The following is a 21,267-nucleotide window of genomic DNA, read 5'->3' on the forward strand; positions in this document are numbered from 1 at the left end:
ATTTGTCATATGATTTGTCACCGTTCTCTTCGTTTATTTCGCAATTGATTTTTATTTTGACGACGTGTCTCCTCCTTAAAAAATATTGCTCATCGCGTGATCAGTCACAATTTTAAAACTAATTTTTGTCTATTTTTCAGGGGTTTCATTTTATCACTTCGATTAATAGAAGATGGCCGCCATGAACCCTGAATAGTGAGTTTTTGACAATTTCGTTTCAAAAATCGATATTTTCTTTTTCAGCGACTACCTCTTCAAACTTCTCCTCATCGGAGACTCCGGAGTCGGAAAATCGTGTCTTTTGCTCCGTTTCGCCGATGACACCTACACGGAGTCCTACATCTCCACAATTGGAGTAGACTTCGTAAGGATATCACGAGCATTTCCATGATAAATTGAAAATTTTCAGAAAATCCGCACCATTGAGCTCGACGGAAAGACAATCAAATTGCAAATCGTAAGTTTCGATTTGAAAAATTTCCTCTATTTTAACAAAATATATAATTTTCAGTGGGATACTGCTGGACAGGAACGTTTCCGTACAATCACTTCCAGTTACTACCGTGGAGCTCACGGAATCATCGTCGTCTACGATATCACTGATCAAGTAGGCGATTTTCATTCAATTTTCCCCATTTTAATCGATTTTTTGCAGGAAACTTTCAATAACGTGAAGCAATGGCTTCAAGAAATTGATAGGTACGCTTGCGAGAACGTTAACAAGTTGCTTGTTGGAAACAAGTGCGATTTGACGGCGAAGAGAGCTGTCGAGACTCAAGCCGCTCAGGATTACGCTGGACAACTCGGAATTCCATTCCTCGAGACATCAGCCAAGTCATCGACCAACGTTGAACAGGTTAGTGATGAGCAACATTAGGAATGAGCAATTTTTCCGCTTTTTCTGTAGATTTCAATGAATTAATTTACATTATTCTCCAGGCTTTCCTCACCATGGCATCTGAGATCAAATCGCGTATGGGACCAGTTCAAGGAGCCGGCGGAGCTCCAGGAGTTCGTATCACGGGAAGTCAACCGGTTCAAGACAAGAAGAGCAGTGGATGCTGTTAATCGAATTGAGTTAATCACATGTGATATTTCTGAACGTCTATTCTGATTCTATTCGTCTCCATTCAGCGCCTCCTTCATATTCTTTTATCCCACTTTTTAGTTGTATTTTTCCTTCTTTTTTTCTAATTTTATCCTTCCTCTTCTTCTCCATATGAAAATTCTAACGTTCTTTTAAATTTTCACTTCTTTCTTTTCCTGTCCTTCTGAAATTCGAAATTCCTTTAATTTCTTTTCAAAAATCCCCCTCCCCAAAAATTCACGTCGTAACCTAAATTATTTTCTTTTTAAATGTGTGTCTGTGTGAATGTACATCCCTTGTCCTCCAACGTTTTGTTTTATCACCCTTCCGCTTTTTCTCGTCACCGTAACCCACCACCCGCGAAACAATAGATAATTTTGTGTTGTGAAAATATCCCCAATTTCCTGTTCCTTTCAAACAGAGTTTTATATATTTGCTTCCCCTTCTCTCTTTTGAGCTCTTCTATAAACTTGAATGTGAATCACTCCTCTCTCTATTGTATAACTTTATTTCTTTTCATCACATCAAATTATTTTCAGATTTCCATTTTGTTAGAACGAGAACCAGTCGCGAAAGAAGTCGAATTTCGATGCCAAGTACACCAGCTGCAATACGATCAACGCGATTCCCACCCAGAACCAGTCGAACAGTGGAATTCGACGTGGCCCCTCCTCATCCACATCATCCGGTGAGGTGGCGGTGGCGGAGAAGTCCTCCTCGAGACAGTCGATTACCATCGCGTCCTCGTTTTCGATAACGATCCCGAGGCGACGAGCGATTTTCTGGAATAAGCAATGAAGTGGAATTCGCGGGATTCTGGATTCGGATTCTCACCTTCAACTCCTCGGCGCCCAAATGGATCACATCTCCTGGAGCGTTCCAGTATAGAAGTGCCAACGCATCCTCAGCACTGGCGATGATCTCACCGACTCCCGTTGGTGCACGATTCCACTCCAGAAGCGGAGCGATGACGTTCTCGAAGAGGTCGTCAGGACTTCGAGGAGCTCCAGTTGGGATGTAGAACCACATGTTGCCTGAAGAAGAGGATTCAAAAGGATTCAGATTCAGAAGACGTCGTGGACACCTACCGGACACAAAATCACAGTCTTCCACCGTCGCCCGAATCTCTTGAGGTGTCCAAACCTTCGCATCGGTCGACACATACTTATCGTCTTCTGAAGTCGTCAGAAGACACGTAGCCGGTTGAGATGGATAGTGCTCGAACGGCACCGGATTCCATGAATTGCGGACAATGAGATAGGCGGGACGGTTGGAGAGAAGGAGTTGGGTGGCCATCGGCATAAAGTCGGTCAACCATTTTGGAGAATTTGCGGTTTCTGGGGTGACGCACGCCTCGAGAAGCCACATTGGAGGAGGTGGCTGGAAAAAAAAAGAAAAAAGTTACAGGAATTGAACCCTTGACCCTCAGATCCGTAGCCAGATGTCTACCCGACTGAGCCACCGAGGCGCGGCGCTCTGTCATTAAAGCTTGGTTAGATAAACCCTGCAAATGTGGCTCCGCGATGCGCTCAGGTGGCTCAGTCGGGTATAGACATTTGGCTACCTATAGACATTTGGCTACCGATCTGAGGGTCCCGGGTTCGATTCTTTTTGGAGCCAAAGTGTTTTTGCATGTTTGATTTTTAATTATGACACCAAATTTCACCGTAGAAATAGTTTTTTTTAGTAAAAAACCAATAAGTGTGGAAAACCAAATCTTTTTTCTTTTCCATTTTTTGTCGTTCCCAATCTCCTCTTGACTCTACAAAAAGTGTACATGCCCTCTACATAGAACATTACTACATACTTCTACGACATGATTGACAGAAGCAAGACTGCCAGACAAAATTTATGACTTTTTCCGTTTTTTCGCTCTTTTTTAGCGGCAAATGTGGTGATTTTTTGGCAAATGGGAATGGGTGTACAATGGACTACTGTAGTAATTGAGAGAGTGTAGACAACGAGAGTGTCTAGCTCTCTGCGTCTCTCTTCGCATAACTTCACGATTCCGTAGGAATTGTACAAAAAAGGTTGTCAACTACAAAAATGAAGATTTTGATTTGATCAACATGGCCGAGATAAAGTTGAATTTGTATGACTAATGGATTCTCGAAATAAATCGAGTTTACTAGTCAAATTTTTTTAATCCTACTTTTTGGGCAGTGTAACTTGGTGAACCAATTTTCAAAATGTTGTATCTTTTTGAAAATTTGACGAAATCAACCAAGTTTAAATTCATATTAAAGAACATTTCTCGCTCTACAATTTACTTGTTGACCATTTTTTGTTATCTTCAACTATTGATGAGATACGGAGGCTCAAAGGGAACAAGGTCCAAGAAAAGATAAGAGGAGGGCGCAGACGGCTAGAGTGTCTAACTGTCTGCACCCTCTCTGATCTACAGTAACTCACCGCTTGCCTCTGAATCGTCTGAGTTCCCTTATTACTATTATTCTTCCCACTCTTCTTCTTATTCTTCTTCTGATGTTGCTGAGGCGAGTCATAGAGGCTATTTGGATATGAAGTCGTGGACATCTTCAAGAAATTTCTGATTTTTTTTTTCAAAAAATTTCAAAAGTGACAAAAAAGCGTGTATAAAAGAAGGGCAAGGGAGGAGATGAAAATGTTTTTGTTTTTGCCTGGGGCCGGCTCTTTTTCCCCCACCGAGCCAGCTCCACAGCTCCGGCCAGAATACTTCTTTAAGGCGGGTGTGGAAGAGGAAAAAAGTAACGGAAACGCAGGGATGAAAAGAGAAAAGAGTACCAATTTGGTTCGATGCCATTGGTTGGGAGAAGAAACAGAAGAGGAGGAGAAGAAGCTTTTTGGGAAAAAGAAAAGGAGAAAAAGTTGAGAAGGGGGATCCTGGAATTAGTTGGAAGAAGCAGGAAGAGATCTAATTAGTTTGAGAGTGGGGGATGGATTTCGGAACTTAGAACTTCGGAACTTCAAATTGGAAATTGGACGAAAAAGTTCAGATTCTCCTAGCTCCCTGGGGAGCCCCGAAAACGCGTCAAAAGGTGCGCCAGCTTTTCGACCCGCCAGGCGTATCTTCTTAGGATTTTAGGATATCAATGAGTGAAATTGTCTAAATTTGCAATCTGAGGAGCGATAAAAGTGTTTTAAATTCTGCTATAAAAGATTGTTTCTCTTGAAACTTGCTGATTTTGAAGTCGCACCGGAATGTTGTTGTTACAATTAAATCTCCATATTTTAGGTGCCAACTTTTTGTACTAGCTATCCTTATAGGGATATCGGCAGGCGGGTTCATCTGAGAAAGTTTGCTGGCCTATATCAGTTTAGGGATGGTCCGTACAAAAAAGATGGCAACTACATAAAAGAAGGTTTCAACTTGCTAGGGAAGACACCTATCTTCTAAACGCTGAAGTTTTCAAAACAAAAACGAAAAAAAACTTTTTCTTTTGAAAATTGATGTTTTTCCGAGTTTTGAGATCCCGTAACAGGAGTAACTTACTGTTAAAACGCTTTGAATATATATTCATTATGTACATCAAATCTAGGGCTACATTTTTGTAGTTGACAACTTTTATGTACGAGCCACCCCAACTAAGATATGATCGATTGATATCGGGAGATTCCTAACCACTTACTATAAAATTGTCCTCCCAATTTTCAACGCTCCGTAACTCTTCAAGGAGTACTCGTACAAAAAAGTGTTCAACTACAAAAATGGAGATCTAGGTTTGATCTACATCCTCAATATAAATTTGTACAAATCTGACTCAAAGTTTAGTGATTTCCGTGAAAAGAAATTTTTTCAAAATGTTAAAAAAAAATTGTAGTTTTGTGTAATTGAGGTGTCAGAATGACAAAAAATTATTTTCCTAACAATTGACGACTACAGTAGTGCTTGCCTGCTGATTCGGCGTGTAGTACAGATTGTGCTGGCGCGCCTACGACGCGCAAGGTGTACATCAGATTTGCAACGGGCCGGCCGGGTCTCAGTATAAAAATATGAAAATTTGAATTTTTCGAAAATTTTTTGAAATAACTCAAGCGAACATATGATGTTTGACTAATTTTGATCAAAATTTCAAAACTTTTCGGGAAAAATTGTGCTCATTTTTGACTCCGAGCCGGGCCGATATTTTGCAAGTCTGGTGCAAATGAAAACCCGAAATATCAAAACTTCCGGGATCTCAAAATCCTGTTAAACAGAAACAAAAGTTACGAGGTCATCCGGACAAACAGACACCCAGACAGATGAACATTCACACAAATCCTCTGAACCAGACCAAAAAATGAGAGAAAATTTTCCAAACACCGAGCCCAAAAGCTCGTCATTAATCAGTCACATGCTTCCACACCAAGCCTCCGGAGCAATATGTGTACCATGAAAAAATTGGAAAAAGGCACATATTTGGATGCTGAAAACACACATAAAAAGAGGAGGTGAAAAGCCATGGAGCATGAGATAAATGTTTGTGGTTGGTTGGGTTAAAGGGAGAAGATGCGAGAGCAAGACTCGGGTACTTTTTTGCCTATTATGAGGAGAAGGAGAAGGGGAAAAATATGAGTAGAGGAAGAAGGAAAGGAAAAGGAGATATATATATTATGAGAGAGGAATATTGAAGGGGTGAGATGTCAGCAGGAAGAAGAAAAAAGAGGAAAGAATTGAACTAATCAAAGATATAGTCGATGTATAGAAATAGAATAAGAGCTTTGAAGGACATCATCATCTTCCTCAACGGCTCAAGATTATCCGTGCATTATAATCTTCTAGAGAAGCTATGAATAGACTAGGTGCGCTCTGAGGGCAGAGATGACTGGAAAATGTGTATTGTTTAGTCGACAAGATACAAAGTGTGAAAAACCAGAACACATTAAAAATAGCCATTTTATTTAAAAAGTTGGCCAAAAATATACCACCCATTTTGTCAGTGCAAAAAGTTTTTTAGTGTAATAAAACTTGTTACACCGACCAAGACTGTGGGGTGGTGTAGTAATAGGTTTATATCGGATGTCTGTCCGGGTGTCTGCTTGTCCGGATATCTGTCCGGACGTCCACTTAACTTTTGTTTCTGTTTAATCGGGTTTTGAGATCCCGGAAGTTTTGATTTTTCGGGTTTTTACATATGCCACTTTGCGCGTCAAAAACACACTAGCAGAATCTGTACACGCCAAATCAGCACCTGAGGACTAAAGTTCGTCAGTGTAAGTGTATTCAGGGTGATCTCTCGCATAAAAGTTGTCAACTGCAAAATTGTGGCCCTTGTCTTGTTTGGTAAACTCACCAAATTTGGTAATAGTAGGACAAAAAATGACAGAGTGGCACACCTTCAAAGAAAGGCGAAGAGATAGAGAGTGGGAGAGAAGGAGAGGACGCAGACGGCTAGACACTCTCGCTGTCTGCACTCCCTTTCTCTCTTATCTCTTGTCACTGTTAGGCGTGATGATAGGTTTGGATGTCTGTCTGTGTGTTTATTTGTCCGGAAGTCCACTGCAGACACAAAAAATCACATTTTTTTTGAAAAATGTATTTTTTGGTTTTCACGGAAATTGCTCAACTTTGAGATAATGCTATAAAATTATAAATTTTAGCCATTCTGGGAGACATTCAAGGACCCAGAAATCACAAAAAGTAGGTTTTTCTTGATTTTCTTTGAGATTCTACCACGGATCATCATATTGTCAAATTTTTTGAATTTACACTTTTTATGTAGATGAAACCTAGATCTCCATTTTTGTAGTTGACAACTTTTTTGTACAGTCTCTCCCTAGATAGTTATAGCGTATCAAAGTATCGAGTCGAAGTAAAAACATTTTTATCACGCTGTATGTATATATCTGCTCAGGCAAGGTTAATACAAAAAAGTTGTCAACTTCAAAAAATGAATATTTATATTTTATTAATACAACTATATTAAGCTCAAAAAACGGTAAAAAACAGAAAAATGTGATTCGTGGACTTGTATAACAAATCTGAAAAAAGACACAAATTTTTAACGTGCTGTATCTCGCTGAATCGTTCACCCGAAAAGATGAAATTTACAATAATAATGTAGACAATTTCTTGCTCTACAATTCTCTAGTTAGTTGTTTTCAGCTGTCTTTAATTCCTGAGGAGTTTCATTGGTTTCAAGGAAGGTGACGTCAGACGCTTCAGAGAGTGAGACAGCAAGAGAGGGCGCAGACGGCTAGAGTGTCTAAATGTCTGCACTCTCTCCGTTTTATACAAATCTGGAGCTGGCGCGTGCTCCCGGCATTTCATTTCATTTTAAATAGCTTCCCAAAACTTTGTTTCATTTTCGAATCTCTTTCTGTTTGCCATCCCTGCTTTCCCAATTCCACCCTCCAAAATAATTGAGAATAATTCCATTCCCCCTTCTTTTTTGTCTTCGTTGTCCCCCCTGATCCACCCAAACCCATCAACACAATCCCATTATGCTCATTGAGCACCGGAGGAGAAGGAGGAGGAACATCTTCTTTTACCACCCCGAAAGACATATGTCAATTCTCTGGTTGGATTGGTAGAAGGGAGAAGTGCTTGTGAAAATGAAATGGTTAATTAGAGAGATGGAGGAGAGAGGCGTTAAGTCTGAAGTGACCTTCTGTTGAATTTAGTCACTAGTCTTCACACCCTTCGTCGCTTGTCATTTCAGATTAGTGAGGTGAATAAATCGAACAAAAAAAAATCAGATGAGGTAGGTGTTTGGCAGTTTAGATTGTTATCTCTATGGGTGGCATAGTTTTTTTTAATTCGAAAAAAAATTTCTTGGTATTTCAAATATTTTTTAATCAAATTTTGCCCAATTATTCTTGCCCATTTTTGTGAGTGTAAAAGGTTCGTCAGTGTAACAGAACTTTTTACACTGACCAAGACTGTAGGGGTCTGTGTGTCGGTCTGTCCGGAAGTCCTTACCGATTTTGGACAACCTAAAAAGTTTATTTATTTATTTTCAACTTTTTACCTATTATTTCCAGCTTGGTTTGAACAGTATTGCCTACATGTTGCCCGATTTTTGCCTGACTCACGTTTCCGTTTATTCCTTGCTTATTCTGGTTCCCCTTTTTCTTGTTCCCTGCTGCCCGAACAACGCGAAAATGGCAAAAAATTCATTGATTTCTAGCCTGGCCCGCGGCACATTAACGAATAGGCATCCGGCCCATAATATGTCATTGACATAGAACTCGCCGAGATCTACATTTTGCTACATTTTTCAGCCCATAGTATTGAGTTTCAAGAGATTTAGACCTGTTTTGGCGCCGGTTTGCAAGTATGGCTCTAATACGGGTAGTTCTGATTTAGTACCAATTTTGTTATGGGTGGTTCTGACCCAGGCGGATCTGATCTGTAGGTTCGGGCAGTTCTACCATTTATTTGAGCCAAGTTTCCACAGGTGGTTCGCGATGGATGCTATATGGGGCATATTCAAAATGGAAGCATATAACCTCCCATGTGCTCGCATAAAACGATGTGCTTCGCACGCGGAAGTGATATGCTTCAAGGCGTGGTGCTTGCGGCACGGATCCTGCGTGCTTCCATATAGCTCGCATATAGGATCCATGTTTTCACCGTAAACCTGAAACTTGCAACGACACTCCGCCATTACACCTTGGCGTGTTGTTTATCGTAATTGAAACTGCATTTTTTTTCAAAGACATTTTCATAATTTTCTCCGTTTTCGAAGATTTTCATGCACTTTTTGTCAAATTTTGCTGAAAACAAATTACGACTAAATAAAAATTAATTTTTAATTAATGTCCGAAAATTATAATTTTAATTTTCAAGCTGAATCGCGATTTTTTAGGGAAAGCTCAATGAAATGAAATGATAAAGTTATCTTATTCCATGAAAGTAAGAGCGTCATTATTTTTCTTACTTCGGATTGGCTATAATAATTAGTTTTAGATGGAAAAAGGTAAGACGGTAAGTTTTTGTCAAGACGAAGTAAGAAAAGTAAGAAGCTCATCACTGTGCACTGTGCCAGACGACTTTCGGAAAACATTCATTTCATTGATTAGCTTATTTGAACTTTTTTGATTCATTGATTGATTTCTGTTTTTCGGTAAGAAATAGAATGAAAGAAAAAGGAACGAAAAAATAAGTAATAGCTTTCTGTGCTTTCTCGAAAACTATTCGTATTTTTGTTTCTGAAAGTATAGTCGTAATTTGTTTTCAATGAAAACTGAAAACGGAGAAAATGAATGTGTCATAAAGAATAGAGCTGAACAGACTCGGAATGGAATAGCAAAGTAGCAACACATTATAATGGGTGGAATTAGTGGGCGAGGGCATCGTACGAGCTGTCGGTAGACATGATGAACGGCAAGAAAAACACGGATCGCGCGTGGGTCATATATGCTTCCATGCTTCCATATACCAGGCATATAACTAGCACATAAGTTTCCTATGACTCCCATATTCGACACCGCGCGAACGCACAATGCTTCCATCGCGAACCACCTGTGTCAGCAGGTTCTGGACTATTTTTTCGTGATTTCCTTCTCAATTTCGGTCTTTTCTGGATTCTTGATATTTTGGTATATTTTTCAGTTAGACAAGTATGATTAGAACCGCCTGGACCCAAACCATCCGATTCAGAACCGCCCGGATCAGAACCTTCCGAAACAGAACTGTAGAAACTACATCTAATGGCTTTGATGTGATGTTTAACCATCTTTTAGTCGGTTCTAATTAGTTCCAGTTCTGTTCCGGGCAGTTCTAGACCGGACGGATCTAATTCGTACCAGTTATATTTTGAGCAGTTCTTTTTTTCCAGTTTCAGTCTGTTACTCGCCCAATTCGCGCGGTTTTTGTGCCCGGTTTCACTCCAGTTTGCACTAATTTTCTCCCCGGTTCCGAGTCTGTCGTTCCTCTCACTTCCTTAACATTATTTATCAATAAGCATGCCATGTCTCCTCCATTCACCGTCTTCTTGTTTATCACTACCCTATTTATTTCAGAACAAACAGAAGGGGTATACTGATAATAACCATAATAATATAATTGATGGGGGAACGGGACTAACTGATAATAAGGTTGTTATGGTCATAGTTATTCATAATTTAATTTCTTCGGCCGAGACTTGAGTGGCCTAGAAAACTCAGAGAGTCGGATTCTAGGCCACTTAGCAATTTTCGCAAATCCCTAACATGTCACTTGACATGAACATGTTTTTTGTGCCCTTCTCCCGCCACTATTCCTACCAATGATCTCGTCAAAGTGGCTCGTAAAACTATAGCTCTCATGCTCTTCTCACTCCTCTATTTTCGTTTTCGTTTTCGTTTTTCCCCCCTCCATTCCGTTGAGAAATCGCATGTTTCAGCATCATTAAGCTTTGTGTGTTCTAGTAGTTCTAGAGACTCATCTTTTTTTTTGAAATTTGAAAACCAAAAAAATTTATGGGGCGAATTTTTTCGTACTAGAGGGGACTTAGTTTTAAAGATTCATTTTTTCTTATGATTCAAAGCACGCGCCTCCGACGCGCCAGCTCCAAAGTCATTGTGTGTGGGATGATAAAAATCAAAGAAGAGAGAGTGCAGACAGTTAGACACTCTAGCCGTCTGCGCTCTCTCTTACTGTTCCACTCTCTGAAGCGTGACCGTCCTTGTATCCAATGTAACTCCTCAGGAATTAAAGATAGCTGAAAATGACCGACTAGAGAATTGTAGAACAAGACATTTTCTACATTATTATTGTAAAATTTATTTTTTTTTCGTCAAGTTTTCATCAAGATACAGTGCGTTGAAAATTGGTGAATTATTTTCTCAACGAGCATTCGCTTCGAGGACGACACTTCCACGGACCATAACTCTTTAAGGGTTGCTTTTACAAAAAAGTGGTCAGCTACAAAAATGTAGATTTAGATTTGATCTACACAATCAATATAAATATTTATCAATTTGAATAATGTTACACATCGTGACGCTCTGTTAAAGTTTACATGTTTCTACTGAAAATTGAATATTTCGAAAAATCAGGATTCTAGTACGGCCCGTAACTTCTCAGGGAAGGTCCACACAAAAAAGTTGTCAACAACAAAAATGGAGATCTAGGTTTGATCTACAAAATCAATTAACATTTAAAAAAATCGAATCACACTTTAGACCATGACAGGCTCTAAAAAATGCTCGATTTTAACATTCTTCCATGATCTAAGTTCCCCACATTCTTCATTTTTCCTGCAAACAAACACTCCCCAATTCTTTTTTTCCAGTGTTCAGTTTTAATGACCCATCCATCCTCATTTCGTTTTGTTGTATACTCTCCCCCCACCCGATCATTTCAAGGGAACGAAAGGGAAAGAGCATGAGCTTTTAGTGCGGAGCACAAAAAAGCGAGTGGTTGAATGAGAAGTGTATGTGCAGTGCAGTGGTAACCAAAAAAATATATTGGTTTCGTTTCGAACTTTTTGTATTTGAGTTTAGAGATTCGAATCTTCTTTTTGGCTCCCAGTGGCCTACGTTCTTTTTGGGTTTCTAGGCAGTTTTTTCCCAGTTTTTTCCCAGTTTTTGAGCAGTTTTTTCCCAGTTTTTGAGCAGTTTTTCCCAGTTTTTGAGCAGTTTTTGCCAAATTTTTGCTTTTCCCTTTTTTGGGTTTCTAAGCTACCCCATACCTAACGATACATCTCAATTACGGGTGACACATGGCCACCCTCTCGTTCCCCTTATCTCCACCAGATATCTGACCTTTTTGTCACCTTTTTAGTGTCCTGTTGGGTGGAGGGGGGGGGGGGGGGCGCTTGATGTATCCATTGTGATAATCTACAATTGATTTATCACTTGGGGGAACGGGGGGGGGGGGGGGAGGGGGAGGTATCGGATAGGTAGGTATTACTAGTTATGAGCGGGTTTATGGGATTAGTATAGTGGTTTTATTAGGGGGAAGGAAAGGTGTAAGGGAAAAGGTCCCTGCCAGTTTTGTTCAGAAATCGACATTTTTTGTCTAGGTTCAATTCTTGCCACATTTTGGCTAATTTTGTGCTATTTTTTTTAAAAATATTGCTATTATTATTTTTTAGCCTACTATGAGCCTATATCCTTTTGCCTACTTTTTGGTTATTTTTTGACTATTTTTTCGTCCAGTATTTGCACAGTTATTGAGCAGTTTTTGATTATTTTCCGGTTTTTCAGGTTCTTCTTTAAAATGTTCGTTTGTTTGTCACTTTTTGCCCACTCCCTGCCCAGATCTTGCCCAATCATCGTTTTTGATTCCATTTTTTCTGAATTTCAAATATATCTTTGATCCGGACTTGCAATTTCCCGGAATTTTTTTTCACTACAATTTTTTGCGAAAAATTCATTTTCTGAAAAATTTCCAATTTTTTTCAAGCGTATTCCTTAAACTTTGGATACTTTGAAACCTACAGAAAAATCAATCTTAAAGGAAAAAATTTCAAAAAAAAAATGGAAGGACGTTTGGAAACTAGGGATTCCAAAAAAAATTCAAAATTCAGAAAAAAAAAAAAATTTCGATTTTTTCGCCAAAAAGTCAATTTTTTGATTATGATTCAGAATTAGAAGAAATTCTGAAAAATCATCAAACATTTTCACATTTTTAATGAAAATTTGAGAAAATGTCAAAAAAAAATTGAAAAAAGTTGGTACGTTCTTTCCAACTTTTATGCAAATCAAGCGGCCAATATCACACCAAATTTTCCCCCAACTTTTTCTCTTTTTTCTCTCTCATTTCGCAACAACACAATCAGCTTCAGCTGCCTGCTGCACCCCTTTTACTCGATTAGCGACGAAGGTGTGTTTCATAATTTGTTTTTCTCTTTCTCCTTCTCACCGGATATATGCATACAAATCGGAAGCACTTTGGCTGAAACTATTTGGCTGAAAAATTTCAGATTTATATCAGTGTCTACGTGTTCATTCCCTCTCCCCACTAATCCTTCTGACTATAGTGGAATACATATTCAGAAATAGAATAGAAAAGAGCTCTCCTCCTCCGTTCTAAATAATTTCATTTTGTATACATGTCGGTTTTTTTGGGGAACTGGGCTTGTTCGTTGGAGCGCAATTGCTTTTTTCAGTTCTCAGTCTCAAAATATTGAAAATATCCCTTTATCTTTGAATTCCAAGAGATTCCAAGAGATAAGAGAGAAAGGGGAGAGAGACAAGGGCTACATTTTTGTAGTTGACACCTTTTTTGAGAAAGTTCACCCTGAAGTGATATGAGCCAGAGAGCAAAATTGCAGGTCCCAATTTTCCACTTCCCAACAATTTCTTCTAGAAACTTTTCTATTTTCCTGCTCACTGGGTGTCCAAGAAACGTCCATTATTGATGACCTCTATCAATGAAAAATGAATAGAAATTGAAGTGTCTCCTTTTCCGTTTTTCTTATTTTTTCTCCATTTTTTCCTATTTCTTTTCTTGAAGACCTCCTCCTTAATTTCAAAATGGATAAAAATACAAGGAGGATAATGAAAAAAAGTGGTCAATTCTCTAGGGGGTTCACTCCCGGTTAGTAGATGGAAAGAGGGGAAAAAGGACACGACTTTTAATCAATTTTCGTTTAGTCTTGTTTTTTGAGAAGCTGGTGCTCAAGACCCTAGACCCTAGACCCTAGACCCTAGACCCTAGACCCTAGACCCTAGACCCTAGACCCTAGACCCTAGACCCTAGACCCTAGACCCTAGACCCTAGACCCTAGACCCTAGACCCTAGACCCAGACCCTAGACCCTAGACCCTAGACCCTAGACCCTAGACCCTAGACCCTAGACCCTAGACCCTAGACCCTAGACCCTAGACCCTAGACCCTAGACCCTAGACCCTAGACCCTAGACCCTAGACCCTAGACCCTAGACCCTAGACCCTAGACCCTAGACCCTAGACCCTAGACCCTAGACCCTAGACCCTAGACCCTAGACCCTAGACCCTAGACCCTAGACCCTAGACCCTAGACCCTAGACCCTAGACCCTAGACCCTAGACCCTAGACCCTAGACCCTAGACCCTAGACCCTAGACCCTAGACCCTAGACCCTAGACCCTAGACCCTAGACCCTAGACCCTAGACCCTAGACCCTAGACCCTAGACCCTAGACCCTAGACCCTAGACCCTAGACCCAAGACCCTAGACCCTAGACCCTAGACCCTAGACCCTAGACCCTAGACCCTAGACCCTAGACCCTAGACCCTAGACCCTAGACCCTAGACCCTAGACCCTAGACCCTAGACCCTAGACCCTAGACCCTAGACCCTAGACCCTAGACCCTAGACCCTAGACCCTAGACCCTAGACCCAAGACCCTAGACCCTAGACCCTAGACCCTAGACCCTAGACCCTAGACCCTAGACCCTAGACCCTAGACCCAAGACCCTAGACCCTAGACCCTAGACCCTAGACCCTAGACCCAAGACCCTAGACCCTAGACCCTAGACCCTAGACCCTAGACCCTAGACCCTAGACCCAAGACCCTAGACCCTAGACCCTAGACCCTAGACCCTAGACCCTAGACCCTAGACCCTAGACCCTAGACCCTAGACCCTAGACCCAAGACCCTAGACCCTAGACCCTAGACCCTAGACCCTAGACCCTAGACCCTAGACCCTAGACCCTAGACCCTAGACCCTAGACCCTGAGTCTCCCGAAACTCAAAATTTTGAACCTTTCTCCCGTCTTCCCATCCATTTTTTTTCTTATTCAACTCCTGTTCCGTGTGTGTTGACATCCGCTACTTGACATTCCGTTTGCATCTTCTTCTTTTTTTATTCCCCCAGTCCCCCCCCCCCCCCTTTTCCCACAAAGCAGTAGCTTCAACCTTCTTCCTCTAAATAGCAAAATTTTTGCGCCTTTGTCGAGAATGGGAATTTTCACAAGGACATGTAGTAGCAGGTGTGTGTCGTGACGGTGTCGGAATTCTGGAGACCTCGAAAATCTCTTTATGACTAATCACAGTCTCTCAGGTTCTGTAGAAGCTGACGTCATAGAGATTCAGAATCCGTTTTCAATTTTTTGGTGCTGTCCCGCAGAAAGGCTTCAATATAACGTTTAAATATATTTTAGTCGGTTCTGACTCAAAAGTATCGAAATTAATGAAAAATCGCCAAAAAACAGCAAAACAACGGAATTTGGACGGGGGACTAACTTTTTCAAAATTTGGATTTCTAGGCCACCACTTTATTCTTTGATATTATACTCTTTTCTAAGTTATTTTCACGCTGAATTCAAATCTAAAAGACAAAAAATTTGAATTTCGAATTTTGACGACAATTATCCGTTTCAGACCCGTACCAACACTAAAATTCTGTTGCTTAACAGGATCCGGTTAGCAAATTAAAATTTTTGCACTACTCAAGTTTACGAGCCGCTTGCTCGACCACGCTCGAACTCATAAAGTTTTAGTACCTTCGAAATTTTCTCTCTCTCTCTTTATTTCTTCTAAGACTACAAATTTTTATGTTTTATGTCCGCAGCAGTACAACTTCTCAGGGGTTTGGGTTCTTAATCGGTGGCCTAGTTTTCCAAGATTTGGGTTCTTAGGTCATGGAGCTTAGAAAGTATCGAAAATAGTGAAAAATCGGCGAAAAACAGCAAAAAAACGTTTTTTGACAGGGGGACTAACTTTTTCAAAATTTGGATTTCTAGGCCACAAACTTATTTTTCGATATTACACTAATTTCAAAGCTCTTTTCACGCTGAATCCGAATTTTTCAGCCTCCTCACCTAATTTTGTGAGTTTAGGCCAGTTTTTTTCCAAGATTTGGGTTCTTAGGTCTCCTCGTTTATTTTTTTCAAAAAAAGGGTGTCTCATCACATCTCATCAACATGTCCCCATAAACACATTTCTCATTTTCTTAATTTTTCTGCCGCACAGTGGGTGATGTCCTTTGAACATCTGCCATCTGCACACACGTACACTCATCTCCCATTCGATTCCCTTTTTGAAATCGGAAATTCCGCCTCGTCTTCTTTTTTTTCCCATCAATTTGATCTCATTTTATGATTTCATCTCTACTCGGTTTTCTGTTTGGTGGGAAGGTGGTGCCGACAAAAGATTTATGATGGCCTAGAATTTCGAGATTTGGTTAAACTAGTCCGCCCGAGTTTTTCGATCAAAAAATCGGCTCGAAAAACAGTGAAAAATTCTGAGGGACTAACTTTCCAATTTTTGGATTCCTAGGTCATTTGTGAACTCAAGCCGTTACAGTAGTTTGATTTGGTGGTTTAGAAATCCAAAAATGCAAAAACTAGCCTTTTTCTCAAAAATTCGATTTGAACGGAGTATTTCGAGGGACTGGTGTTCCAAATTTTGGATTTCTAGGCCACACGTTGCCGATTTTAAAATTTTTTCAAAAGATTTGAATTCAAATCGAAAAAATCGAAAAATAAGTTAGTGGCCTAGAAATCCTAATTTTGAAAAAGTTACTCCCTCTTTTATCACATAATTAGGCCAGGAGCCTGAAAAATTTGGATTCAGCGTGAAAACAGCTTCGAAATGAGTATAAAATCAAGAAAAAAGTTGATGGCCTAGAAATCCAAATTTTGAAAAAGTTAGCCCCCCGTCCAAATTCCGTTATTTTGCTGTTTCTCAGCGATTTTTCACTATTTTCGATACTTTTGAATCGTTTATACTCCGTATCATCATCTAACCTCGGTAACCTAAAAACCCAAATTATGGAAAACTAGTCCCCCGTTGTTTTTGCTGTTTTTTGGGCGATTGGCACAATCGAAAACATGAAAAACATTTTGGTGGCCTAGAAACCCGAAAACTAGAAAAAATCGTCGAAAAACAGCAAAACAACGAATTTTGGACGGGGGACTAACTTTTTCAAAATTTGGATTTCTAGGCCACCAACTAATTTTTTTGATATTATACTCATTTCGAAGCGTTTTTCACACTGAATCCAAATTTTTCAGTCTCCTGGCTTAATTTTGTGATTTTAGGCCAGATTTTGACGAGGGACTAATTTTTTCAAAATTTGGATTTCTAGGCCCTCAACTAATTTTTCGATATTGTACTCATTTCGAAGTTGTTTTCACGCTGAATCCAAATTTTTCAGTCTCTTGGCGTAATTTTGTGATTTTAGGCCAGTTTTGGACGTTTTGTACCGTGTTCGAAACTAGGCCATTTTCATTTTTTTTCCAAATTTTGCCTATCAGCTGAAAAACGACCTGTACGCACTCCCTCCTATCCTTAGAATTTTGGCCATCCCACTCTTCTTAGAACAGAAATTCCCATTGGAATATCTCATTGTTATATAAGAAGGTGTCATGAAAGGCATCTGCTTATCCTAATTGTTTACCCGGAGTCAAGGCGGTGGGGGCTACCCAACAAACAACGAAATCCCCCTGGGGGACACCCCCCCCCCCTAAACATTACATTTTAATTGGATTTTTGGATTCCCCCCTTAGTTAATCTATAAATTGATCATAATCCTATTTATTTGGGCGGTAGCAGGGATAAATTTTAAACCGGATACCAACAAAAAAGGTTTTTTTGATATGGATACCGCAGGAAACTGTTGGTGGTGTCGGGTTTCACATCGAACCTTCTTGCTTTTTGATGTTACGTCATCAGGTGTCGGCTCACGGGCGGTCTCTTCCCAAACGGGCGGTTCGGAGGGACCACCCGCAGTGTGCGCAGTCCTTTGCGCAACTGTTACGTAAACCCGCCCGCACATCATCATCGTCCCCTAGTGTCATGTTTTTAGAAGTAGGGGGGATGGGTCAATTGCTCTTTGTGGGTGTGTGAATGGTGTCGGACGGGTGGTGTTTGTTTTTGATTTATTATCTGTCGTCGTCGTGGTGGTGGTGGGATGGGTGTTCCGGTAGTATTTTTTGTAATTTTTCACCTTATGGACTAGTTTTCACTTTTTTGGATTTCTAAGCCACCAACAAAACGGCTTATGGTAGTTATTGAGTTCACAAATGGTCTAGGAATTCGAAAATTGGATAGTTAGTCCCTCAGAATTTTTCACTGTTTTTCGATTGCTAATGATTCGATTCGGTATCTGGTATACTAGTTTTACTTTTTTGAAATTTTCTGAAGTCCTCAAAATCTTTGTTTTCCCTCTTCTTCTTTTTTTTTTCGAAAATTGCCTTTTTTCCCTTCATAATTTTGAGTTTGAAAAATGTGGACATCCTGATAAACAAACAGACAGGTAGACATTTGACAAATCAGTCCCAGCTCTGCATATGTTGAAAAATTATCTTTTCGGACATCAGGATAATTGGACAAACACACGGACTGACATTTTTTTTTTTGGACATTTGAACAGGTATTTTGACAGACTGACAGACCAATTCTTCGGTAAAATTGAAGTTTTTGCTGAATTTTTGACATTTTTATTGAAAATTTTAGCATTTGAGCTATTTGTTTTTAAAAAAGTACTTAACTTGTTTTAAGTTTTTGAAGCAATTTTTAAATGCAAAATTTGAAAAAAAAAACCTTTTAAAAATCACCTAACAACTAATTTTTCCATTTTTGTCTCTATGAATTTTCGACACTTTGCAACAATACTGAAAATTAACTTTTTTGGAATAATTTTTAAAAATTTATGTAGATCAAACCTAGTGCTTCATTTTTCTTATTGATCACTTTTTTGTACGACCTCTCCCCAGACAGTCATGGCGCGTTGAATTTGGGAGGAGGTTGGCTACTTTACTTTGCTCGGTCCATATCTCACTAACGAAGACTTCTACAAAAAAGTAATCAACTACAAAAATGTAGCCCTTGTTTTGTTTGGTATGCTGACAAAATTTGGTAGTCGTAGGACAAAAAGTGACGGAGTGGCGCCCGATGGAAAAGAGAAAGAGAGTTGGAGGGGGATAGGGCGCAGACGGCTAGACACTCTCGCTGTCTGCGCACTCTCCCACTCTCAAAGTTGGTCGATTCTTAATGAAATTTGGCTATCGGATTTTTCTTGTCTGTCTGTTACAATTCTGTCCAGATGTCCGTCTGTCCCATCAGATCTACCCATATTGTGTCAAATCAAATCAAACTCCTAAATTCCATTCACTATCCGTCAATCATCAACCCCATTACAATCGTTTTTTGCACAGACACATACACTCTACGTACCCTTCTTCTTCCCCCACTACCCATCACTTGGTCATTAGTGAGTTCGGAGCAAAAGTGTGCTCTCTAGTGAGCAGAAACACTCTTCGTTTTCTTTTTTGTCATTTTTCCATCATTATCATCATCATCTTCATTATTTTGTGTACATACATACAACCTATACAACACTTTCTTCATGATTTCTTCTTTTTTCTTCAAAAATTTTTTTCTTTTTTCCGAGGGACCCGGGTGTCAGTTGTTGCCTCGGCGTTTCTTACAATTTCTGAGAGGGAGAAACAAAAATTGAAACGATGTGCCGACAGAGAGCTTGATTATTTCCGTTTTGTCACCAGAAATTTCCCGGATTTTTAGTGGTTTTTGAGACTGCTAAAGATATTTTTGGGCAGTGACTACTACACTAACTAAACCAGTACATAGTCCTTATAACCAAATCTCGTTTTTTTAAAATTTTTAAGAGTTTTTAAGGTAAAAATGACTCTTTCAGTTGATTTTTATGTCAAAAATCGCAAAATTTCACTATTTTCACCCTAAAAAGCACATTTTTCAACTTTTTAATTCGAAGGACGAATTTTGAGATAAGGTTAGTGATTTACGTCGTAAATCTACACTAATGAAATTTTGACTGTAATTAACAGATTATTAGTGCACCTCGTACCCGAATACTTCAAAACCGGGACGTTTTATAACCAGTACGTTTTGAAACCGCGAAAAAATAGGTCGGGCATTTTAAAACTGAAAGTAGTGAAATTTTCAAAAAAAAAATGCAAAAAAATCCTTGAAAACGCGCCAGAAATTCGCTCAAAGACAATTCTAGTGAATTTTTATATGAAACTTAAGTTTCCATGTCATATGTAACCTGTAGAAGTTTTTGGTTAGAAAGCGCTTAAGGTGCCCCAGAGAATCTTTTCAATAAATACTAAAACGTGCCGTAGGCGCGCCAGACTCTCGGCAGCAATAACTTTTTTCAATATTTTTTCCCCAAAAATCGGAATTTTTTCTTATTCTGGCGAATACAAAACACAACACAAAAAACAACAAATTCCATTTTGAGCCAGTAGTAGTATAATTGAAGAAGAGCCCTCCTCCTTCTCGACTCTGCTCCAAATAGCTTATTTTTCCATTTCACTTTTTTTTCTCTTCAGTTATTTACCTCTTCTTCCTTTTTCCTATATGAGCAGTCCATCTCTTTTCCCGTTTTTTTTCCGATTTTTTAGTGGTCACTCTTGGTTTCTTTTTCCCACACCTACTTATTTGCCGAAAAAAGTTTTTTTTGTTTATTTAGGTCGGTCGCTAAAAAGTTTTTTTTTCAAAGAAGTTAGTATAACTTATCATCTGAAAATCTATGAGAGGAAGGACACCATTAAGACGGCCTTGGTCAGTAAGAAAATCGGGGGGAAAAAAGAAAAAAGTAGCGAAGATCTAATTGGAAATGGTGAAATGGTAGTGACATCCGTTTTCGACTACTTATTAGTTTTCGGTTTTTACGGATTTGGAGACATTGATTTCTTTAAATTAGAATCCGGGCCGTTTGGAAAAAAAAAACCAATAAATTTCAACAAAAATTTTAAAATTTTAATTTTCTCCCCGAGTTGCGTTGCGTGTGCGTTGCGGTTTTTAATGAAAGACACGACAAATAAACGTAAAATTTTAATTTGACACCGTGCCAACAGTTGTGCGACGAAGCGTGTTCACGGAGCGGTTTTGAAACGGTACGGTTTTGAATTGTCTAGTTTCAGAATGTCTCGGTTTTGAAAATATCGGTTTTAAAACGACCTAAAGCAGCTCTAAAACCGGATTTGGCAAACTTTTTTTTTCCAAAAAACCCAATTTTTACCAACTTTTCAGAATTTTAGAATTTTCTTTCAAGATTTTCGCATATTTTCCGTGTTTCATTCTGCCTAATTCCGGTTTATGCCTAGTAATTAAAGCTCCGCCTTTTTTTAAAATTTTGATATATGAGAACTGTTTTCAAGTAATTCGGATCTCTGAAATTCGAAAAAATTTAACTTTTCCAACTCATGCCAAAATTCCTGAAATTTCTGGCTTAAAAACTATATATTTTTGAAATTCCTGAATCCCAAAACTTTACAATCGTAACATAAAACGCCGCTTCCAAGATTCCTCCTCACAAAAAAAATCACTTTGTATTCATGTGTCCCCTCCTTGACTCACTTAATCTTGTCAACATTTT

The 21,267-nt window shown here is 39.3% G+C and overlaps 2 protein-coding genes across 2 annotated transcripts; one reads left to right on the plus strand and one right to left on the minus strand.

The window, feature by feature from the left end:
- Positions 1-172: 172 nt before the first annotated feature.
- Positions 173-1,068, plus strand: GCK72_020830 (uncharacterized protein; the record flags this gene model as incomplete). Its single annotated transcript, XM_003106459.2, has 6 exons — positions 173-195; positions 244-364; positions 410-457; positions 512-607; positions 656-856; positions 940-1,068. The coding sequence occupies 6 exons, from the start codon at positions 173-175 to the stop codon at positions 1,066-1,068; spliced, it is 618 nt and encodes a 205-aa protein (XP_003106507.1).
- Positions 1,069-1,638: 570 nt separating this feature from the next.
- Positions 1,639-3,622, minus strand: GCK72_020831 (uncharacterized protein; the record flags this gene model as incomplete). Its single annotated transcript, XM_003106526.2, has 4 exons — positions 1,639-1,869; positions 1,922-2,121; positions 2,176-2,467; positions 3,500-3,622. The coding sequence occupies 4 exons, from the start codon at positions 3,620-3,622 to the stop codon at positions 1,639-1,641; spliced, it is 846 nt and encodes a 281-aa protein (XP_003106574.2).
- Positions 3,623-21,267: the final 17,645 nt, after the last annotated feature.

This window comes from Caenorhabditis remanei, chromosome V (assembly GCF_010183535.1).
Source record: "Caenorhabditis remanei strain PX506 chromosome V, whole genome shotgun sequence".
In the NCBI taxonomy this organism is placed as follows: domain Eukaryota; kingdom Metazoa; phylum Nematoda; class Chromadorea; order Rhabditida; family Rhabditidae; genus Caenorhabditis; species Caenorhabditis remanei.